Source organism: Brachyistius frenatus, unplaced genomic scaffold (assembly GCF_029030835.1).
Source record: "Brachyistius frenatus isolate BFR_SWC_R1_liver_20210118 unplaced genomic scaffold, ASM2903083v1 Contig_293, whole genome shotgun sequence".
NCBI classification, from domain to species: Eukaryota; Metazoa; Chordata; class Actinopteri; family Embiotocidae; genus Brachyistius; species Brachyistius frenatus.
The window spans coordinates 288,707-310,696 of NW_027210892.1; the positions used below are offsets into that span (position 1 = coordinate 288,707).

Here is a 21,990-nt window from a genome sequence, read left to right on the forward strand (position 1 = left end):
ACCCACAAAGGAAGCTTTTCTTCTGGTCATTCCTGATACAAAGAGGCGGTCGGTCTGCTGATCCACAACCAGGACAGACTCTGAAGTTTAACATCCATCAGCCCTTTCTGCAGTGTTCAGAAAGTTATTACTTTAAATACATTTATATTTGAAACAGAAACTTTCAATAATTAAGACACAAACAGAGACATTAGATTTTTTTTAAATAGCCATCAACTAAAAGTGTTTTTATATCAATATACAGTATATATGAATATCACTGAAATAGTGGAACCAGCAGGAACCACCAGAGTCAAGCTACAGTTCCCATAATTCCACTTAATAGCGTCTTTTATTAAAAGCTGTGATCCCCGTCTTCTTTCTTTAAACTCCTCATCTCTACCTGCTTATATTCTCCTCACAGAAAGTCAGCTGGTCCTCCTGTCCTCTGTTCTCCCTCTGCAGAGATGCCATTGCCAAAGCCTTGTACTCAGTGCTGTTCGACTGGCTGCTGGAGCAGATCAACGACTGGCTGAGTCCCACGGAGATGGACAGCACCGTGGGCATCGTGGACATCTACGGCTTCGAGGTCGGTGTCCGGCCGACGTAGTGCGTCCCGTGTGTGTGCCGATGACATCACAGCGCTCCTCTGTGTTCCCGTGCAGGACCTCGGCGTGAACAGCTTCGAGCAGCTCTGCATCAACTTCGCCAACGAGCAGCTGCAACATTTCGTCCACAAGGCGCTGATTTCTCAGGAGCAGGTCAGATCCATGAAGACCAGCTGACCATCCTGGTGCTTCATCCTTTATACATGTTGCTACGACATGGAGCTTCGTCATGAACTCATTTACTAACGCTTGATTGATCAGCTTTAATCTGTTGATAAGAACAACTTTTGGGTTTCCAGGGAATTCCCTTCACCTGCACTCCTCCAGCACGACGCTGTTTGTCTTTTCTACCAGTTACCTGACTGCGAGGACTCCTCCATCAATCCTTGAATTCTTAGAACATCCTTTATTGTTTACACTTGGAAAATGTTTCCTTTCTTTATGAGGTGATTCAATTTAGGTGGTCAGAGGTCACGTTGACCTCTCATCTTTCCTATTGTAAAACACCTTAAAGCATTTCCTTCAAATTTGGCACAAGCATTCACATAGATTCAAGGATGAAGTGAGTAGGTTTTGGTCATCAAAGGTCAGAGGTCAAGGTCAATATGACCTCACATCCTTCCTATTCTTGTGAACGTGATATCTCCAGAAGGCCTTGAGGGAATTTCTAAAAAATTGGCACAAGCACTTTCTTACATTGAAGGATGAACTGATCAGAAATTGATGGTTGGAGGTAACTGCGACCTCACAAAACATAACGCAACACACTAATTATGACAACAGTTAACACAAATATCTAAGAGAATACAATGATTATTATTCTGTTCTTCTGTATTTAACACCATAACTGAGGAGCAGAGGAAGAGATCGTGACCATATTTCACATTTATGACAGATGCTGAATTGGTGACGTCACTCAGGGTGTCCATCTAGAAACGGTTGTTCTTGTGTTGATCTTCGTTTTAGAATTTGTAGTTTCTATGCAGCCACATCTACGTGAGGTTTGGCCAGATATGAATATAAACTACAAGCGACTTTAAGGAAGCTGAACTTCCTGTGAGATATTGAAGTAGTTTCTAATTAATCATTTAATTGATTAATAGAGCAGCAGGACCTGCCAATGCAGCGACAGCAGCTTCAGCCTGAATGTGTTGCAGTCCTCCTGCAGACAGAGAGGTAGCAACTGAAACAGTTTTTATCTGCAGATGTGACCACGTGTCCACCGTGTAGAATCTCTTCTGAGATTTCAACAGTTTAAGAAATAATCTCACTCATTTTCTTTTTACAAAAAAACACCAAAATCCCCATTTTCTTTTAATTTCTTGCATTTTAACAACATCAGGATGTTCAGCCTTTAATGTCATTAACATTAACATTGGATGTTAATATTTCAGCATGGAGCTGTGAAGCAGGTTTTAGTGTCTATTCTTATCCATCAATAGGAAATCTGTGAACTTCTGTTTGCAGTATTACTGTGTGTGTGTGTGTGTGTGTGTGTGTGTGTGTGTGTGTGTGTGTGTGTGTGTGTGTGTGTGTGTGTGTGTGTGTGTGTGTGTGTGTTCCTGCAGGAGGAGTACCACACAGAACACATCCAGTGGTATCCAATGCCCCTGAAGAACTTCCACTCCTGTCTGGAGCTGATCTCCTCCCGGCCGCACGGCATCCTCCGTATCCTGGACGACCAGACCTGCCTCCCGCAGGTACACACACATGCACAGACACGCACACAAACACACACATGCACACACTCACGCACACATGCACACACACACACACACACACACACACACACACACACACACACACACACACACACACACACACACACACACACACACACACACACACACACACACACACGCACAGTGAAATATCATCTTAAACACAATACTGCACCTTTAAACTTCCTAAATGCAACACGTTGATTGACACAGATCATAATTTACATTCATTAAAATGTTTTAACTATAACAGCATGTCAGGGTTATTAATTTAAATACAAGCTCTCATTATGACAGTGTTTCCATTTTCCTCTTCATCTCACCTCGTGTAAGAAGTAAATCTGTCTTGTTCCCATGTGTTTGGTGTAAACAGGCTACAGACCACACCTTCCTCCAGAAGTGCCACTATCACCATGGAAACAGCCCTTACTACGCCAAGCCCAAGAACCCGCTGCCAGTCTTCACAGTGTATCACTATGCTGGAGCCGTCACCTACCAGGTATCAGACGCACCACAGCGCTCTGTACCACTAATGTGTGTTTGTGTCTGATTATAAAAGAATATCAACATGTTGTTTTAGGTCCAAAACTTCCTGAACAAGAACCACGACCAGTTCAGGACTGAAGTGGTGGAGCTGTTTTCCAGGAGCCGCATTAAGGTGAACAAACTGACATTAAACTGCTCATGACGTCCCTTCATTACAGTATAATACTTATAGAGGGAACATTATACCTGCAGCTTTAAAGCGAATTAAACTGCATTATATAATCAGATTACATTGATTTATGAATCAACCAAGTACACTTTATTTGTAGCATCTTTCGTGCAGTATTGTTCATGTCAAAGTGACTTCAAACTTTAAAAACCAGCTTGTGAAGATGATGAGAGACTGATGTCTAGTTTTAATGTTCCTGGAATTTTATGTTCTAACTCAGTTCTTCTGTAGTTTCTTTACTTTTTCTGTTTCTTTTTCTTCTGTTTCTTTTTTAATCATTTAAATGCGCATGTCTCTAAAGCTGCAGTGGCCTGTCTCATGTGGAGATGTACGGCATCTACTGAAGCAGAAAATGAAGACATCGTTTTGTCATTATAACTTCTGTATGTCATAATTTTGACTTCGACTCTTAGAGTTACCTGTATCTCATAATTACAATCTTCTTTTGAATTACGGATCATTTACAGACAAAATCCACAATCCATCTCATAGATATGAGAAGTGCATCACGTTATCTGACATCTTTCTCATAATAAGATCTTTAATTGTAAATGTGGAACATGGCTTTCATAATTTTAACCTTTTTTGTCAGATTTCTGAGGTTTTTTACACACAGAGATCAGACAAAACACATTAAAACACTTTATTGTCATTATAAACATGCAACCAAAGAGAGCTCAGAGACCAGCGGCAATATTTTATCAGATTAAATTATTAAGAAACAATTTTTGGCTATTTTTTTTAAAGAAAAATTATGAAAAACGTAAAAAACTGTAAATCTTTTTTTTATTTTTGCAATTTTGTAGTGAAAAACTGACAACATTAAACTCTGAAATAACACATTTGGAACAAAAAAGTTTAAACACAGCAAAATTGGTTTAATGTTTTAGATTTAGATATGTCAGATGTTTCCTGTGGATTTATTTGTCTTGTGTCGTCCACCTGGCCCGGTGGGTCAGATGGTGTCCGAGCTGTTCCGGAAGCTGCAGGAGAATTACATCCAGCAGAGGGAGCTGGGCTGGAGGGGGAAAGGCCTCCGCCAGCAGCCGTCCACCGCTGCGTCGCACTTCCTCCAGTCGCTGGCGGAGCTCACCACCCGCCTGGAGAGGTACCGGCACACTGATGGTCCGGGTACCGACACACTGAGGGTCCGGGTACCGGCACACTGAGGGTCCGGGTACCGACACACTGAGGGTCCGGGACCTGCCCGCTGTTATCTGAAGGCTGCTGGTTCCCTGCGTGTGTTTGAAATCAGACGTTTGTGGTTTTAGGAAATGTAATGGAGAGAAATATGTGCGTCATGTATCCCCCGAGACACAGAGGACGTCCTTAGATACTTTAAGTATTGTGGTTTAAAGAAACATGTTATAGCAAAAAAAAAAAACAACTAAATAAATATTATTAATCAATTTTGTATCATCTGTCCCTTACAGGGGACATCGTGTCTTGGTTGATTACAGATTGTAATGATATTATATTATTTTTAATGTGTATTTCTGTTCAAATTTCTTTTAATTTAATGAACATGAGAATGGTTAGATGAAGGAGACACATCTGGACACCAACACATCCTTTTAAAAATGACATGTCAGGGTGAGTCACTACTTCCGTCATAAGCTGACGTGTCCTCCTCTGGACTTTCACCTTTTTCTCTCCTGTCCCACACCACACGTTTGGTCCACCAGGTTGATGCTGTGTAGAAGTGCTGAGATTTGGATGAACACACAGTGATTGTAATGAAAGTAAAAGGATGGATGTATTCCTTTATCATAACAAAACAACAGCAGCACTTATATTTTAAGTAGCTTAGAAGTTGCTGATAGTTTTGAGATCAACTTGCTTCACATGTCAACAAACTGTAGACACCAGCGTCCACAAAATTTGAAATTAATTTAAATCTTTCTTTCCCAGCGGTGAGAAGCTGCTCCGTCTCATTAAACTTCCATCTTCGACTAACCTGTCCTCTCAATTCCAGATGTAAAACCACCTTCATCCGCTGTCTGAAGCCAAACTACGTCAAGGTAACAACCGTCACTTTTACTGTCACTATGAAACTGCTGGTTAAAGTTCTGGTTCTAGAACCGGTTCTGTTCTGGAACTGTGGAACCAAAGGAGCACATTTCCACCAGCATGTTGCAGCAAAAGCAAGATGGCGGATCTCGTAGTGTTTACCTGCAAGTTTTTAGCCTCTTGTTATAAATATTTACTTTAAGACAACAGTTCTGGATATTATACAGACATAGAAATGAGTAATTCAGCAGGATTACATGAGGCGGTGCTTTAACGTCATTATTGTCACAACACTGCTAAATAATTGCGATTATAAAAGTTACAAACTAAATAAAACATGTAATCTAAATGTTTTCATATTGTGGAGCATCCATCCATCCATCCATCCATCCATCCATCATCCATCCATCATCCATCATCCATCCGTCATCCATCCATCCATTCATCCATCATCCATCATCCATCATCCATCCGTCATCCATCCATCATCCATCCATCCATCATCCATCATCCATCTGTCATCCATCCATCCATTCATCCATCATCCATCATCCATCCATCCATCATCCATCCATCCATCCATCATCCATCCATCCATCCATCATCCATCCATCCATCCATCCATCATCCATCCATCATCCATCATCCATCCATCCATCATCCATCATCCATCATCCATCCGTCATCCATCCATCCATCCATCCATCCATCCATCCATCCATCATCCATCCATCCATCCATCCATCCATCATCCATCCATCAATCCATCCATCCATCCATCCATCCATCCATCCATTCATCATCCATCCATCCATCCATCCATCCATCATCCATCCATCATACATCCATCCATCCATCAATCCATCCATCCATCCATCCATTCATCCATCCATCATCCATCATTCATCATCCATCCATCCATCCATCCATCATCCATCCATCCATTCATCATCCATCCATCATCCATCCGTCCATCATCCATCATTCATCATCCATCCATCCATCATCCATCCATCCATCCATCCATCATCCATCCATCCATCCATCCATCCATCATCCATCCATCAATCCATCCATCCATCCATCCATCCATCCATCCATCCATTCATCATCCATCCATCCATCCATCCATCATCCATCCATCATACATCCATCCATCCATCAATCCATCCATCCATCCATCCATTCATTATCTATCCACCCATCCATCCATCCATCCATCCATCCATCCATCCATCCATCCATTCATCATCCATCCATCCATCCATCCATCCATCATCCATCCATCATACATCCATCCATCCATCCATCCATCCATCCATCCATCCTCCATCCATCATCCATCCATCCATCATCCATCTATCCATCCATCCATCCATCCATCATCCATCCATCCATCCATCATCCATCCATCCATCCATCCATCATCCATCCATCCATCCATCCATCATCCATCCATTCATCATCCATCCATCATCCATCCATCCATCATCCATCCGTCATCCATCCATCCATCCATCCATCCATCATCCATCCATCCATCCATCCATCATCCATCATCCATCCGTCATCCATCCATCCATCCATCATCCATCCGTCATCCATCCATCATCCATCCATCCATCCATCCATCATCCATCCATCCATCCATCCATCCATCCATCATCCATCCGTCATCCATCCATCCATCCATCATCCATCATCCATCTGTCATCCATCCATCCATCATCCATCATCCATCCGTCATCCATCCATCCATCCATCCATCCATCATCCATCCATCATCCATCCATCCATTCATCCGTCCATCATCCATCATTCATCATCCATCCATCCATCATCCATCCATCCATCCATCATCCATCCATCATCCATCCATCCATTCATCCGTCCATCATCCATCATTCATCATCCATCCATCCATCCATCATCCATCCATCATCCATCCATCCATCCATCATCCATCATCCATCATCCATCAATCCATCCATCCATCCATCCATCCATCCATCCATCCATCCATCCATTCATTATCCATCCATCCATCCATCCATCCATTCATCATCCATCCATCCATCCATCCATCTATCATCCAACCATCATACATCCATCCATCCATCCATCCATCCATCCATCATCCATCCATCCATCCATCCATCATCCATCCATCCATTCATCATCCATCCATCCATCCATCATCCATCCATCCATCCATCCATCCATCCATCCATCATCCGTCATCCATCCATCCATCCATCATCCATCATCCATCCATCATCCATCCATCCATCCGTCATCCATCATCCATCCATCATCCATCCATCCATCATCCGTCATCCATCCATCCATCCATCCATCCGTCATCCGTCATCCATCATCCATCCATCCATCCATCCATCCGTCATCCATCATCCATCCATCATCCATCATCCATCCGTCATCCATCCATCCATCCATCATCCATCCATCATCCATCCATCCATTCATCTGTCCATCATCCATCATTCATCATCCATCCATCCATCCATCCATCATCCATCCATCATCCATCCATCCATCCATCATCCATCCATCCATCCATCCATCCATCCATCCGTCATCCGTCATCCATCATCCATCCATCCATCCATCCATCCATCCATCCGTCATCCATCATCCATCCATCATCCATCATCCATCCGTCATCCATCCATCCATCCATCATCCATCCATCATCCATCCATCCATTCATCCGTCCATCATCCATCATTCATCATCCATCCATCCATCCATCCATCATCCATCCATCATCCATCCATCCATCATCCATCCATCCATCCATTCATCATCCATCCATCCATCCATTCATCACCCATCTCCATCCATCCATCCATCCATCCATCCGTCATCCGTCATCCATCATCCATCCATCCATCCATCCATCCATCCATCCGTCATCCATCATCCATCCATCATCCATCATCCATCCGTCATCCATCCATCCATCCATCATCCATCCATCATCCATCCATCCATTCATCCGTCCATCATCCATCATTCATCATCCATCCATCCATCCATCCATCATCCATCCATCATCCATCCATCCATCATCCATCCATCCATCCATTCATCATCCATCCATCCATCCATCCATTCATCACCCATCCATCCATCCATCCATCCTCCATCCATCATCCATCCATCCATCATCCATCTATCCATCCATTCATCCTCCATCCATCCATCCATCCATCCATCCATCATCCATCCATCCATCCATCCATCCATCATCCATCCATCCATCCATCCATCCATCCATCATCCATCCATCCATCCATCCATCCATCATCCATCCATCCATCCATCCATCATCCATCCATTCATCATCCATCCATCCATCCATCATCCATCCATCCATTCATCATCCATCCATCATCCATCCATCCATTCATCATCCATCCATCCATCCATCCATCATCCATCCATCCATCCATCATCCATCCATCCATCCATCATCCATCCATCCATCCATCCATCCATCATCCATCCATCCATCCATCATCCATCCATCCATCATCCATCATCCATCCATTCATCATCCATCCATCCATCATCCATCCATCCATTCATCCATTCATCCATCCATCATCCATCCATCATCCATCCATCCATCCATCCATCATCCATCCATCCATCCATCCATCCATCATCCATCCATCCATCCATCCATCCATCATCCATCCATTCATCATCCATCCATCATCCATCCATCCATTCATCATCCATCCATCCATCCATCCATCATCCATCCATCCATCCATCCATCATCCATCCATCCATCCATCATCCATCCATCCATCCATCCATCATCCATCCATCCATCATCCATCCATCCATCATCCATCATCCATCCATTCATCATCCATCCATCCATCATCCATCCATCCATTTATCCATTCATCCATCCATCATCCATCCATCCATCCATCCATCCATCATCCATCCATCCATCCATCCATCCATCATCCATCCATCCATCCATCATCCATCCATCCATCCATCATCCATCCATTCATCATCCATCCATCCATTCATCCATTCATCCATCCATCATCCATCCATCATCCATCCATCCATCCATCCATCATCCATCCATCCATCCATCCATTCATCATCCATCCATTCATCATCCATCATCCATCCATCCATTCATCCATTCATCCATCCATCATCCATCCATCCATCCATCCATCCATCCATCCATCATCCATCCATCCATTCATCATCCATCCATCCATCCATCCATCATCCATCCATCCATCCATCCATCATCCATCCATCCATCCATCATCCATCCATCCATCCATCCATCATCCATCCATCCATCATCCATCCATCCATCATCCATCATCCATCCATTCATCATCCATCCATCCATCATCCATCCATCCATTCATCCATCCATCATCCATCCATCATCCATCCATCCATCCATCATCCATCCATCCATCCATCCATCCATCCATCATCCATCCATCCATCCATCCATCCATCATCCATCCATCCATCCATCATCCATCCATTCATCATCCATCCATCATCCATCCATCCATTCATCATCCATCCATCCATCCATCCATCATCCATCCATCCATCCATCCATCATCCATCCATCCATCATCCATCCATCCATCCATCCATCATCCATCCATCCATCATCCATCCATCCATCATCCATCATCCATCCATTCATCATCCATCCATCCATCATCCATCCATCCATTTATCCATTCATCCATCCATCATCCATCCATCATCCATCCATCCATCCATCCATCATCCATCCATCCATCCATCATCCATCCATCCATCCATCATCCATCCATCCATCCATCATCCATCCATTCATCATCCATCCATCCATTCATCCATTCATCCATCCATCCATCCATCCATCATCCATCCATCCATCCATCCATCATCCATCCATCCATCCATCCATCCATCCATCCATCCATCCATTCATCATCCATCCATTCATCATCCATCATCCATCCATCCATTCATCCATTCATCCATCCATCATCCATCCATCCATCCATCCATCCATCCATCCATCCATCCATCCATCCATCCATCCATCATCCATCCATCCATCCATCATCCATCCATCCATCCATCCATCCATCATCCATCCATCCATCATCCATCCATCCATCCATCATCCATCCATTCATCATCCATCCATCCATCATCCATCCATCCATTCATCCATCCATCATCCATCCATCATCATCCATCCATCCATCATCCATCCATCCATCCATCCATCCATCCATCCATCCATCCATCCATCCATCCATCCATCCATCCATCATCTTCCACTTATCCGGGTCGGGTCGCGGTGGCAGCAGGCAAAGCAAGCTGACCCAGACTTCCCCCTCCCCCACAACATTTTCCAGCTCATGCTGGAGGATCCCGAGGTGTTCCCAGGCCAGCCGGGAGATATAATCCCTCCAGCGTGTCCTGGGTCTCCCCGGGGTCTCCTGCCAGAAAACCTCCAGAGGGAGGCGCCCAGGAGGATCCTGATCAGATGCCTGAATCACCTCAGCTGACTCCTTTCGAGGTGAAGGAGTAACGCCTCAACTCCCTCCTGATGTCTGAGCTCCTTACCCGATCTCTAAGGCTGAGCCCGGCCTCCTACAGAGGAAACTCATTTCGACCGCTTGTAGCCGCAACCTCGTTCTTTCGGTCACGACCCAGAGAGCTGCTGACCATCGGTGAAGATCGGAACGTAGATCGACCGGTAAACTGAGAGTTTCACCTTCCGGCTCAGCTCCCTTTTCACCAACACGGTCCAGTGCAGTGCCTGTTGTACTGCTGCAGCCGCACCGATCCGGTGGTCAATCTCCCGCTCCATCCTCCATCCTCCATCCTACACCCTACACCCTCCACCCTCCACCCTACACCCTCCACCCTACACCCTCCATCCTCCCCTCACTCGTGAACAAGACCCCAAGATACTTAAACTCCGTTGCTTGAGGCAGGCACTCCGTCCCACCTGGAGGGAGAAATCCACCGGTTCCCGGCAGAGAACCATGGCCTCAGATTTGGAGGTACTAACCCTCATCCCTGCCGCTTCACACTCGGCTGCAAACCGCCCCAGTGAGTGCTGGAGGTCCGAAGAGGCCAACAGGACCACATCGTCTGCAAACAGCAGAGATGTGATCCGGAGACCCCCGAACCCGATGTGCTCCTCCCCTCAGTTGTGCCTAGATATGCTGTCATGAAGGTCACAAACAGGATTGGTGACAAAGGACAGCCCTGGTGGAGGCCACGCCCATATTGTGGAGCAGTTCACTCTCAAAGTATAAAACTTTTTCTTAGTGTGACCTCTGTTTCCATGGCAACACATGGGGTATGACTAAGAAATAGAAAACAATCAGCCGCAATGCAATGTTCACTACTCCAGGAAGTAGCCCGACCCTTAGCAACCATCTAGCAACAGAAAGGATTTCTAGTCTCCAACTGAATAAATACAGAACATAGAAACACTAAACTGATCAGCTAGCTCAGTCTGGTTGGAACAAAGATATCTGATGAACTAAGATATCTGATGAACAAAGATATCTGATGAACTAAGATATCTGATGAACAGAGATATCTGATGAACAAAAACACCCGATGAACAAAGATATCCGATGAACAAAGATGTCCGATGAACAAAGATATCTGAGGAACAAAGATATCTGATGAACAGAGATATCTGATGAACAAAAACACCCGATGAACAAAGATATCCGAGGAACAAAGATATCCGAGGAACAAAGATATCTGATGAACAGAGATATCTGATGAACAAAAACACCCGATGAACAAAGATATCCGATGAACAAAGATATCCGATGAACAAAGATATCTGAGGAACAAAGATATCTGATGAACAAAGATATCTGAAGAACAAAGATGTCTGATGAACAAAGATATCTGAAGAACAAAGATGTCTGATGAACAAAGATATCTGATGAACAAAGATATCTGATGAACAAAGATATCTGAAGAACAAAGATGTCTGATGAACAAAGATATCTGATGACCAAAGATATCTGATGAACAAAGATATCTGATGAACAAAGATATCTGATGAACAGAGATATCTGATGAACAAAGATATCTGAAGAACAAAGATGTCTGATGAACAAAGATATCTGATGAACAAAGATATCTGATGAACAGAGATATCTGATGAACAAAGATATCTGAAGAACAAAGATGTCTGATGAACAAAGATATCTGATGAACAAAGATATCTGATGAACAAAGATATCCATGTTCTCATGTGTTTTTAACATTTTAGCTCCGTGTCATGTGTTCAAACCAAACCGGTCCAGCTAGCCTCCTCTAGGATTGTAAGTGCGTGACTATCCGTGGTGTTACGGTACGGGTGCTCGGAGCGACCAAAAAGGACCAAAAGAGACCCGACTTCACCAAATGGGTCATTTAATAGATCTATAACAAGTAGAAACTACATTATATTACATACTATATGGAATTCTATTCTAATTCTATGTTCCCATTGAGGAGGTGGAGGGATATTTGTAGTGATGAGCAGGATGTGACGTCATGATGATTTGCTCCAAATGTTCAGTTGACCAATCAGATCTCTGGGTTGAACTCTGGTTGTATAAATGTTTTTATTCGCTGACTTATTCCGTTGTTTTTCCGTTTTCCATAAAGCACGTCCACTAATGACATCATCACAGGTTGAGCTGCAGGTCCTCCTTTTTTGTGTTTTGTGAACCAACAATTTTGGCTCTGTGCTTCTTCTTTTTTTTCTGGTGGAAACACACAAAGCAGTTCAAGTTTATGTTGGAGAACCAGAACAGAAGCGGTTCAGCCTCGTCGTAAATGTCCCTCCTCACCTTCAGTTGTAGGTTATATATGCAGGATGATGTTTGACCGTATCTGTCTCCCTCGTCCTCTCTCAGCTTCCTGGGATATTTGATGTGGAATATGTGTCGGCTCAGCTGAGGCATGCAGGAATGCTGGAAACCATCCACATCCGGAAAGAAGGCTTCCCCATCCGGATTCAGTACTCCTACTTCATGGAGAGGTGCTGCACACACACACAACACTATTATTACCTCACTTTCCCTCCAATGAGGGTCTTTGATGAGGGTTAAACTCATCTTATTAACCCTTCAAGATCAATAACAAAGAGTCGGTGACGCTGATGTTTTTGAAACTGTTCTAAAAAACTCTCAACTGTAACTTTACTAAATGTGATGTGAGAGAGATGAAATCCAGTTTAGTCCTGGTAGTACTCGGTGGTACTTTTATGAAACATGACCCTCTCAGAAACCATTTATAAGTACTGTTGGGTTACGTTTTAATGACATTAAAACAGACCTCCAGGGTGGAAAGGTTTAAATCATCATCTTGCCTGATTAATTATTAATTATGTGCTTTTGCATAAGCAGGGTTTTAAAAGCAGAACTTTTACTTTTCATGGAGTATTTTTACAATAATGTTCTGATACTTTTACTAAAGTAAAGACTCTAAGCATGACCGTCATCTTTTAATGCAAAGGGCTCTAGATGTGAATCACTTCTACGGCCACCTGATATCTTAAAATCAGATTTAGTTTGATCACACAAGCATGAAAAAAAAAATTGGATCTGAAAAAAATCCTATTCAGTATGAGCACAGCTGCTTACATTTTATATATTGAGACATAAATCTTTTGTTGTTTACATAATCTGAACTTGATTTCTTGAAAGCGTCATGTGTTCCTGTTTCAGGTATGGGGTTCTGCTGACTCAGCGGTTGAGTGAGGCCTCAGACAGACAGCTGACGGTGGCTCTGCTGGACATGGTGGGTGCAGAGGAGGCACATTTCCAGCTGGGACTCACCAAGGTGCTGAACTGTCATGTATCTGTTTACCTGAGAAAATTAAATCAGGTGTTTGCATGTATCTCCATGTTTACATGCGTGTGTGTGTGTGTGTGTGTGTGTGTGTGTGTGTGTGTGTGTGTGTGTGTGTGTGTGTGTGTGTGTGTGTGTGTGTGTGTGTGTGTGTCAGGTGTTCCTGAAGGAGCTCCTCTACCAGCAGCTGGAGGACAAATGGAGCAGCACTCAGACCTGGGCGGCCATCACCATCCAGAGGAACATCAGGGGCTTCCTGTGCAGGAGGAACTTCAGGTTCTTCAAGCAGAAAGCCATCATCATCCAGAGCCACATCCGAGGGCACCAGGCCAGGTACACAGGTGGGGAGGGGGGTATCGTTGCCCCTTGCTGGGCGTAGGTGAGGGTTAGTTTGAAACTATTGGAGCAGCTTTCAAAAATCTGTTTGCAACGTAACCAGCTGAAACTTTTCTACTGCTGCAACTACATTTAGAAATAAAAAGGCTTGACTTCAATGTCATCACACTTCACCACTGATTGGTCCACTGAGCAAACATTAGTGTAAACAGAGTTTCAGACTGTAATCACACTGAAGAAAAACTACAGCAAAAGTCAGGTGGACCCAGGTGAGCGGGGAGGCTCTGTGATGACATCATACATTATATAAACACTTTCATAAACAGTCAGAAGAGAAAGAAATGAAAGGAGGACATTACATAGAGGCAAAGAGCATTTATTCTTCTTCACAGAAGAGTCCTGAACGAAAGGGTACATTCATTATCATCATCATCATCATCATCATCAGCATCATCAGCATCATTTTATGTCTCTTTCATGTTTCTAAGTCCTGAGAATAATGGCAGAATAATAGTGCACATTATGATCTTATTTTCCAGTTTCAGTAGAAAATATTGGTAAATCCGCCCAGTGGAGAGCAGGTGTAACTGCAGGTTCAACAACAGGTCAGGAATACATGTGACACCTACACGGGAAATTCAATATAGGATTTACTAAATAAATGAATATATGACATGAAACGAGACACCTGCGATTGTCTCTGATGGGACGATCAGGTAGATAACGAATGGGATCACATTTTGTCAAACCATCAGTTAACGAGGAGTTATTAAACGGCCCAGTTCTCTTTGAGCTGCATCTGATTCATGTGCAGTCAAGATTCTTCACACTGAACTGTGACCGCTGACGACTTCTTCTTCTTTTACCCTTATCTTTTTGATTAATTTTTTTCATAAAGGAACTTTATCACCTGTTGATTGAAAGTTATTTGAAAGAATTACTATTCCTAAAGTTCCAGGTAGTTTTTTTTTTACCAAGACGTGATTATGAATACAACACGAACATAATAACTCAGACATCATAATAACTGAATGTTTAGCACTGACTGCTGTTTTACCCACAATGCATCGCAAAGATCAAACTCACCACTTCACTTTTCAAACATGATGAACTCATGAGTAACTAATGCTCAGTTCGTGATGATGTCATGCTTTGTGCTGCACAGTTTGGTTCTGTGGTCCAATATTTTTTGCATATAATTCATCATGATCATGTTTAATAAGTCCTAATCACTGATGATGTATCACCTGAGTTGATGCTCTAATTGATGTGTTGTTCGTGCACGAGATCACGAATGAAAGACTTTGAACTCATGTTCCTTTCTGATCATTCATGAGGTATTAATGCTGAAGTGATCCTTGATAAGTCGCCCACCTTTAAGTGAAGTGTTACTCTGTCTTTAATGAAGAAGTTTCACCTGAGTCGTGTACAAACGTTTGTGTGTTGCTGTATTCTTCCAGGAAGTACTACAAGCGCCTGCGTCAGTCCTTCACCCAGTTCTGGGCGGTGATGCTGATCACCAGGAACACCATCAAGAGACGCCACTGGAGGAAGGTAGATAAGAGAAGGAGAGATCCTCCTGTTCTCTCTTTATTGTGCCGTAAATCGCTGCTTTAATTGTCTCTTAAAAACCAGCTGTGCAACAGAAACAGCATGTGAGTCGCCCTGACGCCCATGTTTGGGGTCCTTTTTGTTTGACTTTGTGCTGCCTGTTGTTGTCTCAGTACAAACACTCAGCTGTCAGTCACACTGTCAGGCTGATGATATTTATGATAATATATTATAATTACTGAAAATATACATTTTTCCACCCATCCACATTTCTTTTGTTCGGTTTGAGAGTTTGTTTCTGAGATTGCTGCTTTCACACAAATTAAATGGAGAAGGATGAAGTTTAATTTATGATTATTTACAATATTAAAAAAAGTGGCATTATAATACATTTTTATATTGTTATAATTATTATTATAATTACTATAATTAGATGACTTTGTGAAATGGAAGAGAGGTCAGTAGAGTGATGACCTTACTGACTCTGAGCTCACCTCAGTTCTATCCAGCCCATAATGACGCCATCTTGAAATGTTTCAATGTTTGTTGTTATAAAGTTTGCCGCTGGCACGCTGGAGTCTTGTTATTTTAGGTTGTTTGTACATCCTGTGATCGTCCATCCTGTTCTCATCATTTAAACTTGGCACAAATCTTCACTTAGTCTCAAAGATGAACTGATTAGATCTTTTAGGGGTCAAAGGTTACTGTGACCCCACAAAGCATGTTTTTTTGGCTCAGAAATACAGACCCCACTTATGATAACTGTTTTACACTAATGTGTAATGGGATAACACGGTGAAGTGATGACATTTTCTATCCAAAAGGTTAAAGGTCAGCTTTATTGTGACATCATAATATTCTTTAAAACCACTTTTCTGTCCCTTATTTATCTCCATGACTGGAGAACAGAAACGAGACAGTGACTGTATTTCACATTTGGTCAGACACTGAATCAGTGTCACTGATCTTCAGCGTCCAGCTTCAAACTATGATGATTGTATAAATGTTCTGTGATGTCCGGTTGATATTATAGAATATCGTTCCTGTTGCTATCTACAAAAGAAGAAGTATTTTTCATTGAAAACCTCAGTTTTTAATCAATATTTTGCCAACTAACCTGTAATAGCATGTTAGTCGGAGCAGTTTAAGATGATGATAAATCAGTGTGGATTTACGGTTGTTACTCTGCTGCCCTCTAGTGGACAAACCTTAAATGTTATTTATCTTGAAAGGATTGAACAGCACCGTTTTTACAGAAACAGCGTCTCTGTTACTCTGGATGATCCATCAACCTGAACACTGAACACTTCTAAGTCACGACTTCCTACTGAGGAAACACTCGATTTGAAAAGTGCTCCGACACAACGGAGTGACAAACTGTTTCTGGACAGACAGATTGTTGTGTTGTTTAAAAGATAATTCTGGTTAAGTTCAGCCTGGTGTGTTTTCCCAAAACTGAAGCTTAATCAGTCATTCAAACTTAAACCCACATTAATACTCCATTAATACTTTAATTTAACACTCCAGGATGAAATAAAGTGGAAGTATCCCTGAAATGTCACTTTTTGCATTGACTTTGACTGCATTGAACTGGAGGCAGAAATCTTACAGACAACCTTCTTTGTGATGTTTGGTTTTCCACATCCTGCCATAGAAAGTCTGTTTGTTACAGGACATGTCATTTAAAAAAAAAACCTTTGTGAATCATTTGATATAATCCAGTGATACAGTTGATATAATTTAGATTAAAGAAAGCTGTGGAGGTAAATTATTTACTTAAGATCCCTGTTGTGCCTTTAAAATCAAATCAAATCTCACCCCTTTCCTTTAACTAGCTTTCTTTTCCTGCATTAATCATGTCACCTGGACACACACACACACACACACACACACACACACACACACACACACACACACACACACACACACACACACACACACACACACACACACACACACACACACACACACACACTCTTGGACTTCAACCCCTCAGTGAAATTCGAAGCAGCGCTGCAGCTCTCCTTCCGCCTTCTGAAACTCATCTCTCAGACTTTCAGCTCTTCAGCTCCAACAGGTACGCTGCTGCTCTGCTCTTCTGCTGCTCTTCTTTCTTTTCACCGTCTACATCAGGTCAGGTGTAAAAAATATATTCAACATGTGAGTTTGTAATTTGGACACATAGTTTACAGCAGGTAAAAGGTGATGACAGAAGGCAGGACATGTATCAGGTTTCCAAACAGTGCAGAGAAGTTGGATCTCTCAGCAGCTTCCTGGCCTTCATCTCTTTTTCTTTGCTTCCTTAAATGAAGCTGATATTTGTCTTCATTTTGTCTGGTATTTTCCTTCAGTTGTGTTTCTGTCAGGTTGTTTGCTGTTCTTGTTTTATGAGGTTTGGACTATGATCAGTGGAGCTGTCAGGCTCAGTGCTGTTTACGCCTAGTTATACTCATCATGAACTTTTCTTTAGAATATAAGGCTTTACCACATATAGGATTTAAATTAGAGTCAGTCAGCACTCTTCACCTCTGATACAATATAAATCAGGCTCTTTGATTAATAACATGTTTTTATCATAATGAATTCAATTAGCATTTCCATCTTATTTTCATTTTTATCTTTATACTAATACTACTATATGCTCCTGATTATTTACTAGAGAGGATCTGATGTATAAATGTGGTTTCTTATGGAATGGTTGTTTTATAATTTAGCTTTTATAAACGTAACTTTGCTAAATTTAAAAAGTTGTTAATTAATTCTAAATAACCATCAGTGTGACCCGCGTCTCTTGTCTCTTGGTTGAACATCCCAAAACTTTTTGAAACTGTGATATGTGACCAGAATGACCCCAATGATGTCATAGTGATGTCATCAGAGTTATCTCAGCAAGGATTTTTTTTTTTTTAAATCTATTAACCCAACTCACTTTGACGTTATGCAAAGGACATGAAACTGCACGACTTCAGAGCATGATGGGAAACATGTGAGTGTCATCTGCAGACAGTTGAACCAAGTGGTCTTTACAAGGCCTGGTCCAACGTCTAAGGACCGGTTTAAGTCCGTTTTTGTTTGAAGTAGATTTTACATCAGTTGACCCGGCGATACCTCTCGTGGAAGCACCAGAGCACCAATAAAAAAAAAGGCTGGAGACACGATGATCTGCAGCAGATTCTCCTCGTAGAAACACAATGAAACCAAAAAATTACAGATGGAGCAGGAAAATCTGGAAAATTATATCAAAAAGATCATATTTATAGCAATAAAAGTCTAAAAGCCGGCTTGTTGTTCAGTCAATATTTGAGGCACGCCATCAGCTTTAGTACAAGCTGTGTTGTCTGGAGTCATTAACATGGAAACGGATGAGTTTTTGACTTTACAGCTGCTCCTGATTAAATTCACTCCCGGCTTAAGTTTAGATGACGTAACTATTAAATCAGATTTGAATGGAAAGTTAGAACCGAGTTTAAGTTTACTCCAGTTTAAGACCTTCTAAATTTGTTGTTGAATCAGAGATTTGGATTTATTCCTCTAAGTTTGCATGATGAAGGTTTGTTCTGTTAAAAGAATATGTGTTGTACAGTTAATGAGGAGGAATAAATTAATCTTATATTCCACATTCGTACTAATAGACTACAAAAAAAAGAGAAGATTTAGTCAACTGTGACGTGAACATTAGGCTACTGATTTAACAACGTTAGCCTAATAGACCATTTTTATTCAGAAGCGTAAATAACCAAATCTGGTCATACTAGTTGTAGGTGGCCTCTTCATTGAACGAGCCACGCTCTGAAAGCCTCTCAGAGTGGTGTTGGACTGTTTTAAAGAGAGACAGCCTGGTCCAGGTACAGGGACCACCAGGATCGAAAGGGTTAATTCTGGAAGTATGTATCACCACAGTGTGTATATAAAGACGGACTGCATGTCACCACATCCCCCCCACTGTGCAAAAGGGAAGCCAGAATGAACAGAAATGGCAGCTGCTGTGTTGTTTTGGTGATTTACAACCAGTGTGTGTAGAGACCTGTGAGAAGGACAGTGTGATATCTCAACGCAGTATCGCGGCAAAACATGAAATAGACACGACAGTAAAACGTGAGCCAGCCACGCGTTGGTCTATGTAGGTGGGACAGTTTCTTGTTTTCCTGTAGTGGATGAAAATGAAACCTACAGCATGAGTAGAGCCATGTGATTTACAGGAACATTAAGCTTTCAGGGAAAATACATGGTTGGGATTAGAAAACGAAAAACAACTCTTGTCAACATTGTCACCTCCTGGATTTGAACATCTGCCTCCTGCATGACAGTCTTTGATTCGTGCCATCAGGCCACCCTCTTGTCTCCTAACACTGCCAAAACATGTCCTTTGTCCATGGTCACATGATCCTTTGTTATGTTACTTGTACTTATGTATAAGTTTCATGCTTACAAAACGTGAAACTGTCACATCTAAAGAGGCCAAAGCGTGGCTATCTCACGTTTTGCTGTAGTCGACTGGCGTGTCTATCTCACGCTTTGCTGTGAAACTGGGTTGCATATCTTCAGGGACCTGAAATGTCTGCGCAAAGTTTTGTGCCAAAGTATCTTGTAGATTTAAAGCTTTTATTTGAGGTAAGTGCTACTAGCATGAGAGGAACTCATCATGTTTCATCCTCTGGAGACTGTGACTCTCCGCGCCAAATTTAACAACAATCCATTCGATAGTTGTTGAGATATTTCAGCCTGGATCAGAGTAATGTACCATTAAACATCAGAATCCAGTTACCTGAGCTGGTTAACTGTGTGCTGACTCAACACAATGATTACAGTCAAATGATATTGTTCTTTCAGTGAAATATCTTGGATAAATATTAAGACATTATACTAGTAAAGTGGGACGTGATTGAGTCAGTTTGAGGTGAGTCAGTGATGAAAGGTGTGTTTGATCTGCTCTGATTTGTGATGCTTCTTTGGTTTCAGAAGGTGACACATTGTAAATGGTCTCATGTGGAGGTAGAGGAGGGTTGGGTGTTTGATAGTTGAAGTGAGGCCAATATTTGCTGGATGAATACACACTTACACACCCATGTTTGTTCTGTTCTGAGTTTATAGTTAGGCATTCATTTAAAAACTGTATCCAGCAAGATCGGGATAAACAACTGGACCATGGAGTAAAAATGCACAGTCCGGTAAACAGAGATATGAGAGGGTTTCTGTCATGATTAGAGTCATATTGGAGTGACGCTGACCTGCTGTATCGAGGCGACTCCTCTCAAAGCTGTAAACCTCCTGATAAAAAACAGACTCTCTGGACTCTTGGCACTGGGTGGCCCGTGATGTGAGGCGGGGCAGCAGGACTGTGGGTGTTGCACAAGTATATAACAGGACTGGTGTCTAAGAATAGGTCTGATTGAACACACTCCTCTGGGAGAGATGAGGAAGTGTACAGTTAACTCACCTGCAGAGTCACACTGAAGCTGCAACCAGCCGGAGGTGACGGAGGTGAAATCAAGGACTAATATGAATCTTTCTGTTCATCGTGTGACGAAAGACTGACTGTGTGTTGATTTCAGGAGTTTCAAGAGAAGAACAAAGTTAAAGCAGTGATAAAGACCAAGTCTGTCTCTCCAGGGATGGTAAGGGAATAAAAGGACCAATCGAATTCATCATAAAAAAGAATCAAACTTCTACTTTTCTTGATGTTTTTTTCTCTGTGATGACCGCACTGTGACTTTTTGTTTTCCTGTCAGGACGTGGGAATGCTGGAGATCCCTGCTGAGCTGTCAGCCAGACTTCGCAGTGCAGCAGGTGAGAGTCATAAAAAACTTAACTAGAAGATTGATATGATGAACCTACACATATAATTACAACAGTGTTTACAGTTGGTAGGATCCATTAGTCCAATAAATCCTGTGATTGTGGTTCCATCTCTGTCCACCAGGGCGGCAGCACACATCAGGTGTCACAGAGGTCGCACCTCCACAGGTGAAGGCTGAACACAAGCTCACCTTACCTTCGGATGTCGACAGATTCCCCTTCTCTCGCTATGCCAAGTCCATTTTAAAGGTGAGGAAAGTTTGTAGTGCGCTCACACACAATCATGTTTCCTTTAGTGAGCATTCATATCCGGGAGTCTTACCTTCACCATAACCACGACTGGTCCACCTAAACTTATTCTAGACTT

General features: G+C 42.3%; 1 protein-coding gene across 1 annotated transcript in view; it reads left to right on the forward strand.

The window, feature by feature from the left end:
• The window catches only part of myo15b (myosin XVB), a 61,304-nt gene that overhangs the window by 13,818 nt on the left and 25,496 nt on the right, over window positions 1-21,990 (forward strand). The window contains 14 exon segments of the mRNA XM_069722469.1: window positions 445-568; window positions 645-740; window positions 2,156-2,287; window positions 2,682-2,807; window positions 2,889-2,966; window positions 3,983-4,131; window positions 4,999-5,044; window positions 13,004-13,128; window positions 13,817-13,931; window positions 14,098-14,273; window positions 15,737-15,830; window positions 21,380-21,442; window positions 21,557-21,614; window positions 21,748-21,872. Coding sequence (XP_069578570.1) covers window positions 445-568; window positions 645-740; window positions 2,156-2,287; window positions 2,682-2,807; window positions 2,889-2,966; window positions 3,983-4,131; window positions 4,999-5,044; window positions 13,004-13,128; window positions 13,817-13,931; window positions 14,098-14,273; window positions 15,737-15,830; window positions 21,380-21,442; window positions 21,557-21,614; window positions 21,748-21,872 — 1,507 coding nt within the window.